Genomic DNA, 12086 nt, shown 5'->3' on the forward strand with positions numbered 1-12086 from the left:
TACCAAAGCCAGGTACACTTCTGCCCCAGGCCCTTTGCACTGGCTATTGCCTTAGCCTAGAACTTGCCCCAGAGGACACAAGATCTTGTCCTACGCTCTCATTGTAGTAATAACAAAGAGAGTAGCAACTGCAACAAGCAATATTCCTTCCTCACTGTGTACCAGGCACTGTGCTATCAGCCATGGATGCCTTATCTCACTAGTCTTCAGAGCAACCTCATGAACTCAGAATCACTCTCATCCCCATTTTACTGGTAAGGAAGCTCTGCTTAATAGAGGGTTCAAGTTCAGGAACTTAGATGCCCAAATTGAAAAAGCAGACCCATGAATCCTGGGTCCAAGCCGGAGCTCCCAGCCACCTGCTGTGCTGGCTGTGCTGTGTGAGCCCTCTGGGCAGAGCCCTCTGCCTGAGAAAACCTCTTCACATGTGGGCGGGCTGATCCCTGAGGACACAGGAGCCCAGGAAACTGCCGGCTGCAGGGATACCCTTCATCAAGCACCATGAATTTGCTGGTTGGGAGGAGGAAGGGGAAGTGGATGAGGCAGCACCCCAGCTCCTCCCTGGTAGCTCAGCCAGCTCCCGGTGCCTCCCGGTCTGTCCTCTAATGCACTCAGCTCTAATGCACTCAGTGGAAGGCTGACAGCCCCAGGAGAGCCTTAATGGACCCATAGAGTCACGGCTTCAGCTGAAACAGTGGATTAATAATGGAGGAGGCAAGGTCATTAACATCCAGAGCAGGGAAGTAGAAAACAGAAAAGGAGAGACTGGCTTCAAAGGAACTGAGCCTGTTCTGTCAACCCCTGGCTGCCCCTGCCCAGCTCCAGCTTCTCTTCTCTCTGTTCCAGATGACCCAATGTCTGCCCAGGCCCTGATCCATCTATGTGTCTGGGTGCCTGCCTGGCAGGAATCAGAGCCCATTTGGGGGTGGAGGTTGGAAAGGATTCTTTGAAGTGCAGAATTATTTAGAAAAAGCTTCCCAGTGGTTCTAAGACTCTGTTCCCTTCCCCTTGGGGCTACTGAGAATCACTGCTCGGAGTTCTGTTTTCCTTCCTTCCTTCCTTCTTGCCTTCCTTCCTGCAATACATTGATATTAAGAATTTGCTCTGCGTCAAACATTGGCCCAGGCACTATATCAAAGATGTACTAAGTGATTCATTGGGGTAGCATAGCAGAAGCAGATAATTTGGGAATAGAATCGAAGCAAGGAGCCCTGGAGAGGAGCCTGGTGGGAACAGCAGCCTCTGAGCCCTGAGAGACCCAGAATTCATCTTTCCTCATCCCTTGGGTCCTACCTGCTGGGGCCTCTTAGCAGTTGTCTCAGGGACTGTATAGCAGTTTACCTGCCTTTAAAAAATCTGTTTCAAAATATCTATTTTTTATCGTGGTAAAAGATACATAACATAAAATTTACTATTTTAACCATTTCTTAAATGTACATCTCAATGGCATTAAATACAATCATCACTACTGTCCTTTCCAAAAATTGTCCCATCAAATCAAACAGAAATTCTATACCCATTAAATAATAACTTCACTTCTCCCTCCATCCAAGCACCACTCCCGCAACCTCCATGCTCCTCCCTGTCTCTAGAAATTCACCTATTTAGGGATCTTATATAAGTGGAATCGTATTCTAATTGAGGCTCTCAAAGCTCAGCCATGTTGTAATGTGTGTCAACAGCATCTCTTTTCAGGCTGAGGAACATTCCACTGTGTCTATAGACATTTCAGTGGCCCAGTCACTGGTTGATGCACCTTTGGGCTGTTTCTGGCTATGGTGAAAAAGGCTGCTGGGAACATGAGTGCACCCCTGTTTTCGGCTGTGTGCCTCTTCTCCACCTAAATGTCAGACGTTTGATTATTTACTCTCCTGCTTAAAATCCACAAAAGACTCCCTGTTGCTCACACAGCTGAGTCCAGGTCAGACTCTGAGACTTCACAATTCCAGCTCTCTCTGTTATGTCTAGTAGCATCTGTCCCCTGCTGTGCTCCTCCCCTCCTCCTGATGCCCTCTGCCTGGCTCCCCACTCTCCCACACCTGCTCCAGCTCAGCTTAGAGAAGTGGCACTACTCATTTCCTGAGACCCAACTTAAACACCCAGCCTTCTTGGAGTCTGAAAGTGTCCCTCCCCTCTGCCACATGTGTGGGTCTGCAAACCTGGCACGAGAATAGGGGCTCTGAGGTCTACAGAAGGGGTTGGAATTCCCAAGGCCATCACTCATCAGCTGGATGACTCTGGACATTTCTTAACCTCTCTGAATCTCTTTGTTCATCTCTAAAATAAGTGAAGGAAAGAGAATTTTCAGAAAAAGGCAAAATCATAGTTCTTTATAAGACAGCTTAAAGATTTTCTTTTACTCCTAATGAAGGAACCAAGTAGATGTCATAATTGGTCTAAACAAGAATCTGAAAAACAGATACCCTTAAAGATCAGGAATATTGAAGTGAATATGCAAATAGAACAAACTGGATTTTCCACAAAGATGGAGTGTTCCACTGAACCTCTATCTGAGACAATGCAATTCATATGCCTATCAGCTACCCACATCTTACAGAGCTGAAAGATTCTTCCCATTGCATCAGAATCAGATAAAGGGAATGGCCCACTATACATGAAATTACATCATTTTCTCTACTTGCTGTTAGTCTCTACCTAGATGTTTTTCCTTTCAAGGCCTAAGAAGGACTGAGCTTTCAGGACCCCTTGTGGCTGATGGAGGTCTTGCAGTTGCATCTATACAAGAATTGTGAGTGAATTGACAAATGTCGCTAGGGGCTGCAACATTTAGGTGCTGGTTCAGCCTACTACTGCAACCACTACAGTGTGGTTGGAGATGGAACCACTGTAAGCTTGGATCTCTGAGTGCCAATGACAACAAAAGCTTCCTGTTGCATGTATATTACGAGTGGAACAAATTGAAATCTGGGGTTACTTGCTCTGCAGCATAGTTTAACTTATCCTGACTATCTCAGAGAAAATTGTGACAACAGCTCACAATATGCTATGTAGGACACTGCAAAAGCCACTTACTCACTTTCCTCCCTGCCACATTCTACTGTAGCACTTACTATCTTGCATCATAATAGTGTGTTACTATGTCTCTATTTCTTGCTAGAAAGCCACCACTTCAAGGCCAGGGGCCATCAACTGGCATCTGATCAGCCAGTGATTCATAGTAAGTATTTCTTGAGTGAATAAATCAAATACTTAATGAATTTGAACTCTCCCACTTGGGCTAAATAGTTTAGAATCTTACAATTTTTAGCTCTAAATTGGAAGGGAAAAATTCCTAATGGAGTTGTGAGGAATGGAAAAAATCACAAGGATGTGGGAGAACTTCGTTACTTTTATTTATTTATTTATTTATTTATTTTAAGATTTATTTATTTATTTAATTTTGTTTATACAAGCACTGGATACAGTCAGAAGCGCGGGAGGGTGAAGGAATTCACCAGAGCCAGAGCAGGGAGCAGAGCAGGCAGAAGGACTGAAGTACACTGCTGAGGGGAGCAGCGGGCGGCAGGAGAGGTCTGTGCGCCATGTGGGACCCTCCTCCGGTGGCCGGGGAGCAGCTGGGGATCGAACCGGCGCCTCCGAGGCCGCGGGCAGCTTCGCAACCCAGCGCTCAACCGCTGCGCCACCGGGGAGGCCCGAACTTCATTACTTTTAAATTTATGTACAAATGACAGAGATTGATAGAGATCAAAGAAACCAAGGCCCCCAAATTGGTATGACTGAACTAAATTTGGAAACCAGAACTAAAATTGGAAATTTTGAGACATACAGGTCCAGGGCTTGACGTGGCTCTGAGGGGCCCTTCGAGATGTCTCCTTGGTGGCGGCCATCACATGGGTGTCCAGGGCCCTGCACATGTCTATGCTCCTGTTTGGAACTGGAAGTCCCTGGAAAGTGACTTACGCTCATGTCAGTGACTCAGCAGGGAGTAACAAGTGTCTCATGAAATTCACAAAAAGCTGGGATGAGTCTGAGCAGTCCTAAAGTGAGTATCCGGGGTGGGGGGTGCAGTGGGGCAAAGGCTGCAGTCCCCGACAGGCACCTTGGGACGTCTGCTACCTGAGTTGCCCAGGAGGTCCCTCATGAGAGCAACTGATGTATTTGTTTCCTAATCAGTAAAGAGTAACAGGGAATTTTTCTGGTGTTCTGATCTTGGGGCCAGGATTTTCAATTTTGTAGCTGACCAGTGGGGTCATGTTGCAAGTGGCATGAGGAAGTGGACAAAACCACAGGATGTGGACAAAGAGAAACTGACTATAGCCACATTCCAGATGCTTGACCTCAGACCACTATTTCTTATCTCTTAACTGTTTCCTTGAAATTGGGAATCATTAAGACTTACCTCACGAGATCCAGGAACACTCTAGATGTTTTATAAATGATATGGCAGCAGGCACATGTTAGTTTGACATTCTTTATCTTATTGCACGGTATAATTTGTACTGCAATTACATGTTGGCATGTCAGCTGTCCACTAGATCATGCACTCCTAGGAGTCAGGAAATGTCTTTGCCACTTTGATACCTGCCCTATCCCCCCTAGAACCTTAGCAGCATGACTAGCTGAAGTAGGTGAAAATGAGAAGTTGTTCAATGGAAGGAAAAAATGAATGGGAAGAACCAGGCACAGTGCCGATAAGGATATTTATACCACAATTGCCTTTCTCTTCCCAAAACCTGCTTATCTTTCTGGGCCCAGCCCCAGTCTCCAGAAAGCCTTGCAGGGCTAGGTCTGCACGTGCACCCTGTATCGAGGGAGACAGGAGCGCTAAGGATCCCTGACCATCTATTCCAACCTCCTTGTTTTATGAATAACGACACTAGAGCCCAAAGAGAAGAAATTTCCATCAAACTAACACAGATCTTTTTCTCATAAGGGATCTTAGTTTCTTTGGGTGTATTTCATTGCTTCCCTCTCTTCACCCCTGGCCCCAGTCCTTCCCAGCTCCAGAATTGTACCCTCTGAAGATTGAACTAAGTCTTCCACATTTCATATTTTTCCCATGGCCACCTGCCTCAGTGCCGGTAAGTGACCCTGGGTCATATTCTCAGATTCTCAGTGAAGACAGAATTGAAGTCTCAAAATGGGCCAGTTGTGAGGGGAGGGGTTGCAGGAATCCTTAAATGATAATAGTAGACTGTTGCCATCTGCTGGTAATCATGTGGAACTACAGAGAAAAGTCTATCTTGCTGATGGGTAACTCATATGTGATCTTGCAGGTTTGCTTGCCTTACTCTCTTGCCATGCACAAACCACTCTGCCCCTCCCAGAGCAAAAGCAAAAACTTTGAAGGGCAAGAAAGTGATGCTGAAAATTACCTACAGTCACACACAAAAAAGAAAAGATTTGCACATCACCCTCCTTATAACAACCCAAAATACTGCAACTCTGAAGGCAACATAAATGCCCTTGACAAGCACCCTCAGGAGATGTGATCTTGACCACTCTGCCATCATCAATTCCCTCTGACCACTGAGTCAGTCATAAAGAAGACAGATGACACACAAGCACCAGATCAAACAGATTGTGAAGAAGCTCTTTGACATTGACAGGGCCAAGGTCAACAGCCTGATCAGATCTGATGGGGAGAAAGCACATGTTTGCCTGGAACCTGACTGCAATGCTTTGGATGTTGCCAACAAAACTGGGATCACATAAACCAGTGTACCTGGCTAACTCTAAATATAAATTTTTCTCTATTTAAAAAAAAAACCAATGAGATACCACTTTACATCTTACTGGATGAGTATCATCAAAAAGACAGACAAAAATATGTGTTGGCAAGGATATAGAGAAAATGGAATCCTTACATGTTGCTGATGAAATGTAAACTGTTGTAGCTGCTGTGAAAATAGTCTGGCAGTTTCTCAAAAAAAGTTAAACATAGGAGTTACCATATACCCAACAATTTATCCCTATATATAGACTCAAGAGAAATAAAAATATGTTTATACAAAAACTTGCACACCAAAGTACAACTTCATTCACAATAGCCAAAGAGTGGAAACAGCTCAAATATCTTTCAGCTATGAATGGATAAACCAAAGGTGGTCTATCCATGCAATGGAATGTTATTCTACCCTCAAAATGAGTGAAGTACTGGATACTTGCTACAACATAAATGGAACTTCACTACAATATGAATGAAACTTGAAAACATTAAACCAAGTGAAATAAGTCAGATGCAAAAAGTTCATATCGTACAGTTCTATTTATCTGAAAATAGAAATCCATAGACACAGAAGTAGATTATTGGTTATGCCAGGAAGGAGGGGAGAATAGGAGTGACTAGTAACAGAGATGGGTTTTCTTTTGGGGATGATGGAAATGTTCTGGAATTCATAGTGATTATGGCTGTACAGCCCTGTGAATGTACTAGAAATCACAGAATTGCACACTTTGAAATAGAAATTTTTATGGTGTATGAATTATAACCCAATGAAAAACAAAATTAAATTTATATTGTATTTAGGAACAGAAGGGACAGGATTTAGGGCCTAGCAATAGTGCCACACAAGAAATGAAGCATGAAAGCAATTCAACAGAGGGAGAATAATCTTTTCAATAAATGGTGCTGAAGCAATTATCCATGGGTAAATAAAGTGAACAAACCTAACTTAAATCTCACACCTCTAACAAAAAATACGCCATAGATTTAAACCTAACTAAAAAACTTTTAGGAGAAAACAAAGAAAAAATTCTTTGGGACCTTGTGTTTGCTGAAGAGTTCTTAGGGATGACACCAAAAGCAGGACCCATATAAAAAGAAAATCAATAAATTAGACTTAATTAAAGTGAAATCTTTTGTTCTGTGAAAGATTCTGCTAAGAAGGTGAGAAAACAAGTCTTAGATTGGCAAGAGACATTTACGAACCACATCTTTGATAAAGGACTCCTAGCTCATGAGAAAATATATTATTGAGCAAATGAGTATAATAAAGATTCCAGCAGAACTTCCAGCCCAGGTGCAATGAACATTCCAATGCAGGCATAATCAATAAGTTTGCTTACTTACAGCTCCTTGCCTTTCAAGATTCATGGCCAGGGCCTCAGCACTCTTATCTATAAGGTTGGGTAGCCCACCAAGCTGGTCTCTCTCTCCAAGGCCATCCCCGAATGCCTGCATTTTTTTCCCCCTTGCCTTATCCCCCCTTATCTGGGGACTTTGCCACAAGTGGTTGTGTCTGCTAAAAAATGATGTTATCAATGTAACAGATATGGACACAGTTGTGTATAAAAGGAACCCTTGGTCTTTAAATGGTTGCTCAGACCTTATGGGGCTACCCAGGTCTGGGATCTCATGCACGAGCAATAAATCTCCTGACCTCACCATTCCTGATGTACCGCTTGTTCTTCCTCTGCCTGGGAAAAAGGCTAGAATTTATTTCTATAACAAGCTAGCTAGCATTTATCTGAGAAAGGACTCATATCAAAACTCAACAATGAAAACAAGCTAATTAGAAAGTGGACAAAAACAGACATTTCACCAAAAAGGACACATGGATGGTAAATTAGGGGGATGGATTGAGGACCACCATAAGCTATCACTAGACACCTATGAGAGGAGCTCAGTCAGTGCTAGCGGGGGCAAGAGAAACTGGGTCTTTCTTCCTGTCACTGGAAACGGAAAGTGACACCGTGGCTCTGGGAAAGACATGACAGCGTGACTGAAACACACATTTACACACTGACCCAGCAACCTCAGAGAAACAAAAACTTCTATATCCACACAAAAACCTGTATGAACATGATTGTCCCTAGTAGTTTAATTTTTAATAGCTTCAAGCTGCAAACCTACAACAGGACAATGGCTAAATCCACCACGGAGGATCACATGGGATGATATCCTTCAGTGAAAAAAAGAATGAATCCTTGAGAGGGTGGATGTGTCTCAAGGGCATTATGCGAAGTTAAAATAAAACAATCTCAGAAGGCCTGTTTATATTATTCTTTGAAATGACGGTTATAAAGATAGAGGACAGATTAGTGGCTGCCAAGTATTCAGGATGATGGGGAGGAGAGGAGAGCCTGCCAAAGGGGTAATGCTGGGAGATCGCGGTTGGAAAGGGGGTTCCGAGGAGCTGGGGAAGTTCCTTGGGTTTACTCTTAGCTCCATGTGCTGGGGAAACTGAGTAAAGCATACACCCAAGCACTGCATTATTTTCACAATGTCCTGTGACTCTATAATGATTTTTAAAAACATCTTCAAGATCTATGGACAGAGGCATTCTGGGGGGTGGTGGGGAGCAGGTAGGTGATCTCCACATGTATGAATTAACACCTGAGGGGAACACACTGCCCCAAATGGAGGCACCTGATGTACTCAGCACCTGCAGGCTATGAGCTGTGGCCGAGGACTTAACTGTCCACATAACATGAACTTCCCCTCTAAATAACAGGAGGACATTTAATGGTCACTTTCCCAAAAATATATTAAAATTGTCTTTGTTTTTTGGCACAAACAAAATCATAAAGCAGAATTCAACGCCAGGTTGGTTCAGAGCTTGGAGATCTGCGGGGCGATCAGTTGCAAATATGACTTAGTTTCTTTGAAGAAAACGCAGGTTTTATTGATGAAGCATGATTATGAGCAAGTCAAATCTTTACAAAAAAATCTTTATTTAAAAAAATCCTGATAGAAAACACCCTCTCCCTCCCACCAGATCCATGAAGCTTTCTGTTGAACAAGTTCTCTGGGGACATGAGGGCAGCAGAGCCCCTTGCGGGGTGGGCAGGGCGGGGCCGTGTCCTCAGGCTGAAAATGCTACTGTCCCAGCTGCTGCCGAGCCTTCAGCAAAGAAATGTATTTTTGCACCCATTTTTCCTCTGGCTGTGCACAGACTTTCTGGCCTCTTTTGGTGGTGAATCTGTGGAAAAGAGACAATCAGTATAGTAGCCCCCCCACCACCACTGCTTAGCTGCAGTTTTGCTGTTTGTAGTTTCAGTTACCTGTGGTCAAATGAGAGAGCGCACGTGTGAGCACATTCATTATGGTTATGACTGCTCTGCTTCACTATTAGTTATTAATTTAGCCGTTCATTAGCTGTTAATCTCATACTGTGCCTAACTCATGAATTAAACCTCACCGAAGGTATAGTATATATGAAAAAACAGTAGAGTCATAGCTTTAGGCATCCACTGGGGTCTGCCAATGGATCCCCCATGGATAAGGGAATTACTGTACTGAGACCTTTTGCCTCCTGGAAAGGGACAGAAAGGGAGGGACAGTCCCCGACTTGTCCTTTCATCCTGCCACCACCATCCCCCACCCCCGCCACACAGTCCCTACTTCTCTTCTGGCCCTGTCCCCTGCTCATGACTACCTGCCCCCCACTGGAAACCACTCTCCCAGCTCCACCTCCAGGAGAAGACATTTTCCAGCTCGTGGGGATATAGTTTGCAGCAGGAACATACATCGCACCTGTTAATGCTTTTGTTTTAATAAGACAGATTTATTGAGATGTAATTTCCACACCAAAGAGCTCACCCATTTAGGGTGTGTGATTATCACTCAATGGGTGTTAGAATGTCCATGGATGATGCAACCACCTCTACTCTCAATTTCCAGACATTTCATCAGCCCCCAAAGGCCCACCATGCAGTTTGTCTTAACCCCACCATCCCCGGCTGTATAGTCCCCACTGTCCTCCCACCCCTGTGAGCTTGTTAAGGGTAGGGTCATGCCTGATGTCCTGAATCTGCTCCAGCCTCAGTCACCCTGAGAGTCCTCACAAGAAGAAGGTTCATGTCACAATTGTTAGTGGCAGAGGCAGGGTGGCAGCCAAGTGACCAGGTCCCCACTGAGGCTCATCCTGAATGAGAAATACTCACATCACAGCCTGCCGTGAGCAGCTGATCTTGGTGAATTCATAGGTTTGCACCCACTTCCAGGGAATGCTCCTGGGACTGAACTGGAAACAGCAGAACTTGGCTACCTCACTGCCACCTGAGAAACAGAGAGGAAGGCGAGTGGAGATGCCTCTGCTTCCATGGCCAGTCGCCCTGGAGGGAAGGGAGCAGAGCAGCTACTTACGTGTGGAGGCTCCAACGTGGACACTCAGGATGAGAGCCAGGAGAACAAGGAGGGCCACAGGGGAGCTCTTCATGGTGCTGCAAACCCTTCACAGCCTTCTCCCAAGCTCCTCCGGTCTGAACCAGACCCCCCTTTATAAGGCTGAGTGGTCCCTGAAGAGAATTCCAGAGAATTTTGTGGTAACAGTGAAAGAGTCACCTGATAACTACGGGGCTGGGAAGGGAGGTAAGGTCGGTGAGGGGGGGTAGAGGGCGGGATAGTTCACACACCAGTGGGAGTCTAGCCCAGAGCTATCATCTCAGTCAGCACTTTCTTGACTGAAAATCAAAAGCAGGAGAAATGAAATAATAGTTCCAGTGAAATGACCTAAGTAGTGAGCGGCTTCTAACATGATTATTGCAGATAGATTTCTGGCCCTGGACCAAAGCTTTCTCTGTTTTTCTGATAGTGGGACCTGGAACCTGGCCACAGAGCTGCCTGGGCACAGCAGTGGCCAGTGAGGGCATGTCCTGGGGGATGTTCCCATCCCACCTCCTTAGTGCCACATGGGTGTCTCATCTGGTTTAGAGGGTCTGAAACCTAACCCAGCGTCACAATGCCCTGGAGCTTTGAGGGAAAGGTTACAACATACCCTATCTCTGCTTTGCACAGCTGGTGAGGCTCTTGGGGAAGAAGACCCAGGAATCTATATTTTAATCAGATTTGGCTAAAACAGGGAAATCAGATTCTAGAATGGAGCAACGACTTCTGCCAGGAGAGTAACATAGGCAGGCTAGGTGGGGCTTTCAGGACTGTTTTCATGACTTGTGATCCCTCCTTCCCATCCTGATATGCATCTAGGCTTTAAAATTTTGTGTTTAAAGTTAAAAGCAAAGAGGTCATTAGTCATCTAGAATCACAAAATTTTTCAGGGCAAGCGAGGACCATAAATTTCATCTAAAACAAGACTTTTACCACCCATGCCCCCACCCCATCACCTAGACTGGTCTGGGTGCCATGAAACTCCCAACTGAACACTGCTCACCCTAAGACAGCGCAAATGGTACCCAAGTTCTTTCTAAAATTTGAGTGAATTCCCATTGCTTCTACCTCCTGACCCAGTTCTATATAAAAGTGTCTGATTTCTCTTCATTTGGAAGGTGAGATGTTTTCAGCAGATTTGAAGACCTTTGCTTTAGTCTGGGTTCCCCTAGAAGATATCCTGAGACCAGGATCCTGGTGCATGTAATTCACGAGAGGACAATTAGCGAAGACCCGGGTCAGGAGGGAAGCAGTGCAGGAAGGGAAGGCAGCAATAAGGGGTCGGAGTGATCATTGAGCAGACAAAGCTCATTTCCACTAGAGGCTTCTGGGAGTTGGTGCAGTTGACCTAATTGAGGGGTGAGAAAACAGGGGGAATTCCTTCTTCTCAACCCCCACTGCTTGTCCCTGGATCAGAGAAAAGGCCCCCAGGCAGAGTGTCCCCAGTTAGCAGACTTTGGCTCACAGAGTGAAGGATGAGGGGTGATAGGAGGGGTTCCAACGCTCCTGCACAAACATTGTCATACTTGCCCCCAAGTAGGCAACAGGCCAAACTCCCCTATGTCCCCAGTGTGCCCCACACCATCCTTCTGCTGACTCCCTGACATGCCAGTCTCTAATAAGCAGCTGAAGTCTGTTGGGAACCCACACATTTCATAAGTGGAACACAAAAACCACTAACCAGAAGGAGCTGATAAATAGTCGATAAATAGGATTTTATTTAAAATAGGAACTTTTATTCATTAGAAACAACAAGAGAGTGAAAAGATGATCTTCAAAGGGGGCGTATTTTGCACTGGGTTAATAGGGTCACCAGCCCTGATTCACGACAACCCAGAACTTCAGAATGTGACCTCACCTGGAAAATAGAATCTTTGCAGCTATAATTAATTAAATTAAGAGAAGGTCATATTGGATGAGGGAGGGTTCTGCAATATTGTGACAACAAATATGTATTTGTTTTCATCCTCTGATTTATAACCCATAACATCCTTGTAATCTCAGCAATAAAAAT

At 44.8% G+C, this 12086-nt stretch overlaps 1 protein-coding gene across 1 annotated transcript; it reads right to left on the reverse strand.

Moving 5' to 3' along the window:
- Positions 1–8584: 8584 nt before the first annotated feature.
- CCL26 (C-C motif chemokine ligand 26) lies at positions 8585–10237 on the reverse strand. Its single transcript, XM_037504507.2, has 3 exons — positions 10052–10237; positions 9850–9964; positions 8585–8885 (listed from the first exon to the last, which is right to left on the reverse strand). The coding sequence occupies exons 1-3, from the start codon at positions 10122–10124 to the stop codon at positions 8783–8785; spliced, it is 291 nt and encodes a 96-aa protein (XP_037360404.1). The 5' UTR covers positions 10125–10237; the 3' UTR covers positions 8585–8782.
- Positions 10238–12086: the final 1849 nt, after the last annotated feature.

The sequence above is a fragment of the Talpa occidentalis genome, unplaced genomic scaffold (assembly GCF_014898055.3).
Source record: "Talpa occidentalis isolate TD23 unplaced genomic scaffold, MPIMG_talOcc4v2.1 talOcc4.12, whole genome shotgun sequence".
Lineage (NCBI taxonomy): Eukaryota > Metazoa > Chordata > Mammalia > Eulipotyphla > Talpidae > Talpa > Talpa occidentalis.

What these genes read in the sequence shown, in the direction of transcription:
- CCL26 (XM_037504507.2), bottom strand. Translation starts at nt 10,124, where the DNA reads ATGAAGAGCTCCCCTGTGGCCCTCCTTGTTCTCCTGGCTCTCATCCTG. An exon ending in CCACGTTGGAGCCTCCACAC is followed by an intron (nt 9,965 to 10,051) that starts GTAAGTAGCTGC and finishes TCTGTTTCTCAG; the next exon opens with GTGGCAGTGAGGTAGCCAAG. An exon ending in TGCTCACGGCAGGCTGTGAT is followed by an intron (nt 8,886 to 9,849) that starts GTGAGTATTTCT and finishes TCTTTTCCACAG; the next exon opens with ATTCACCACCAAAAGAGGCC.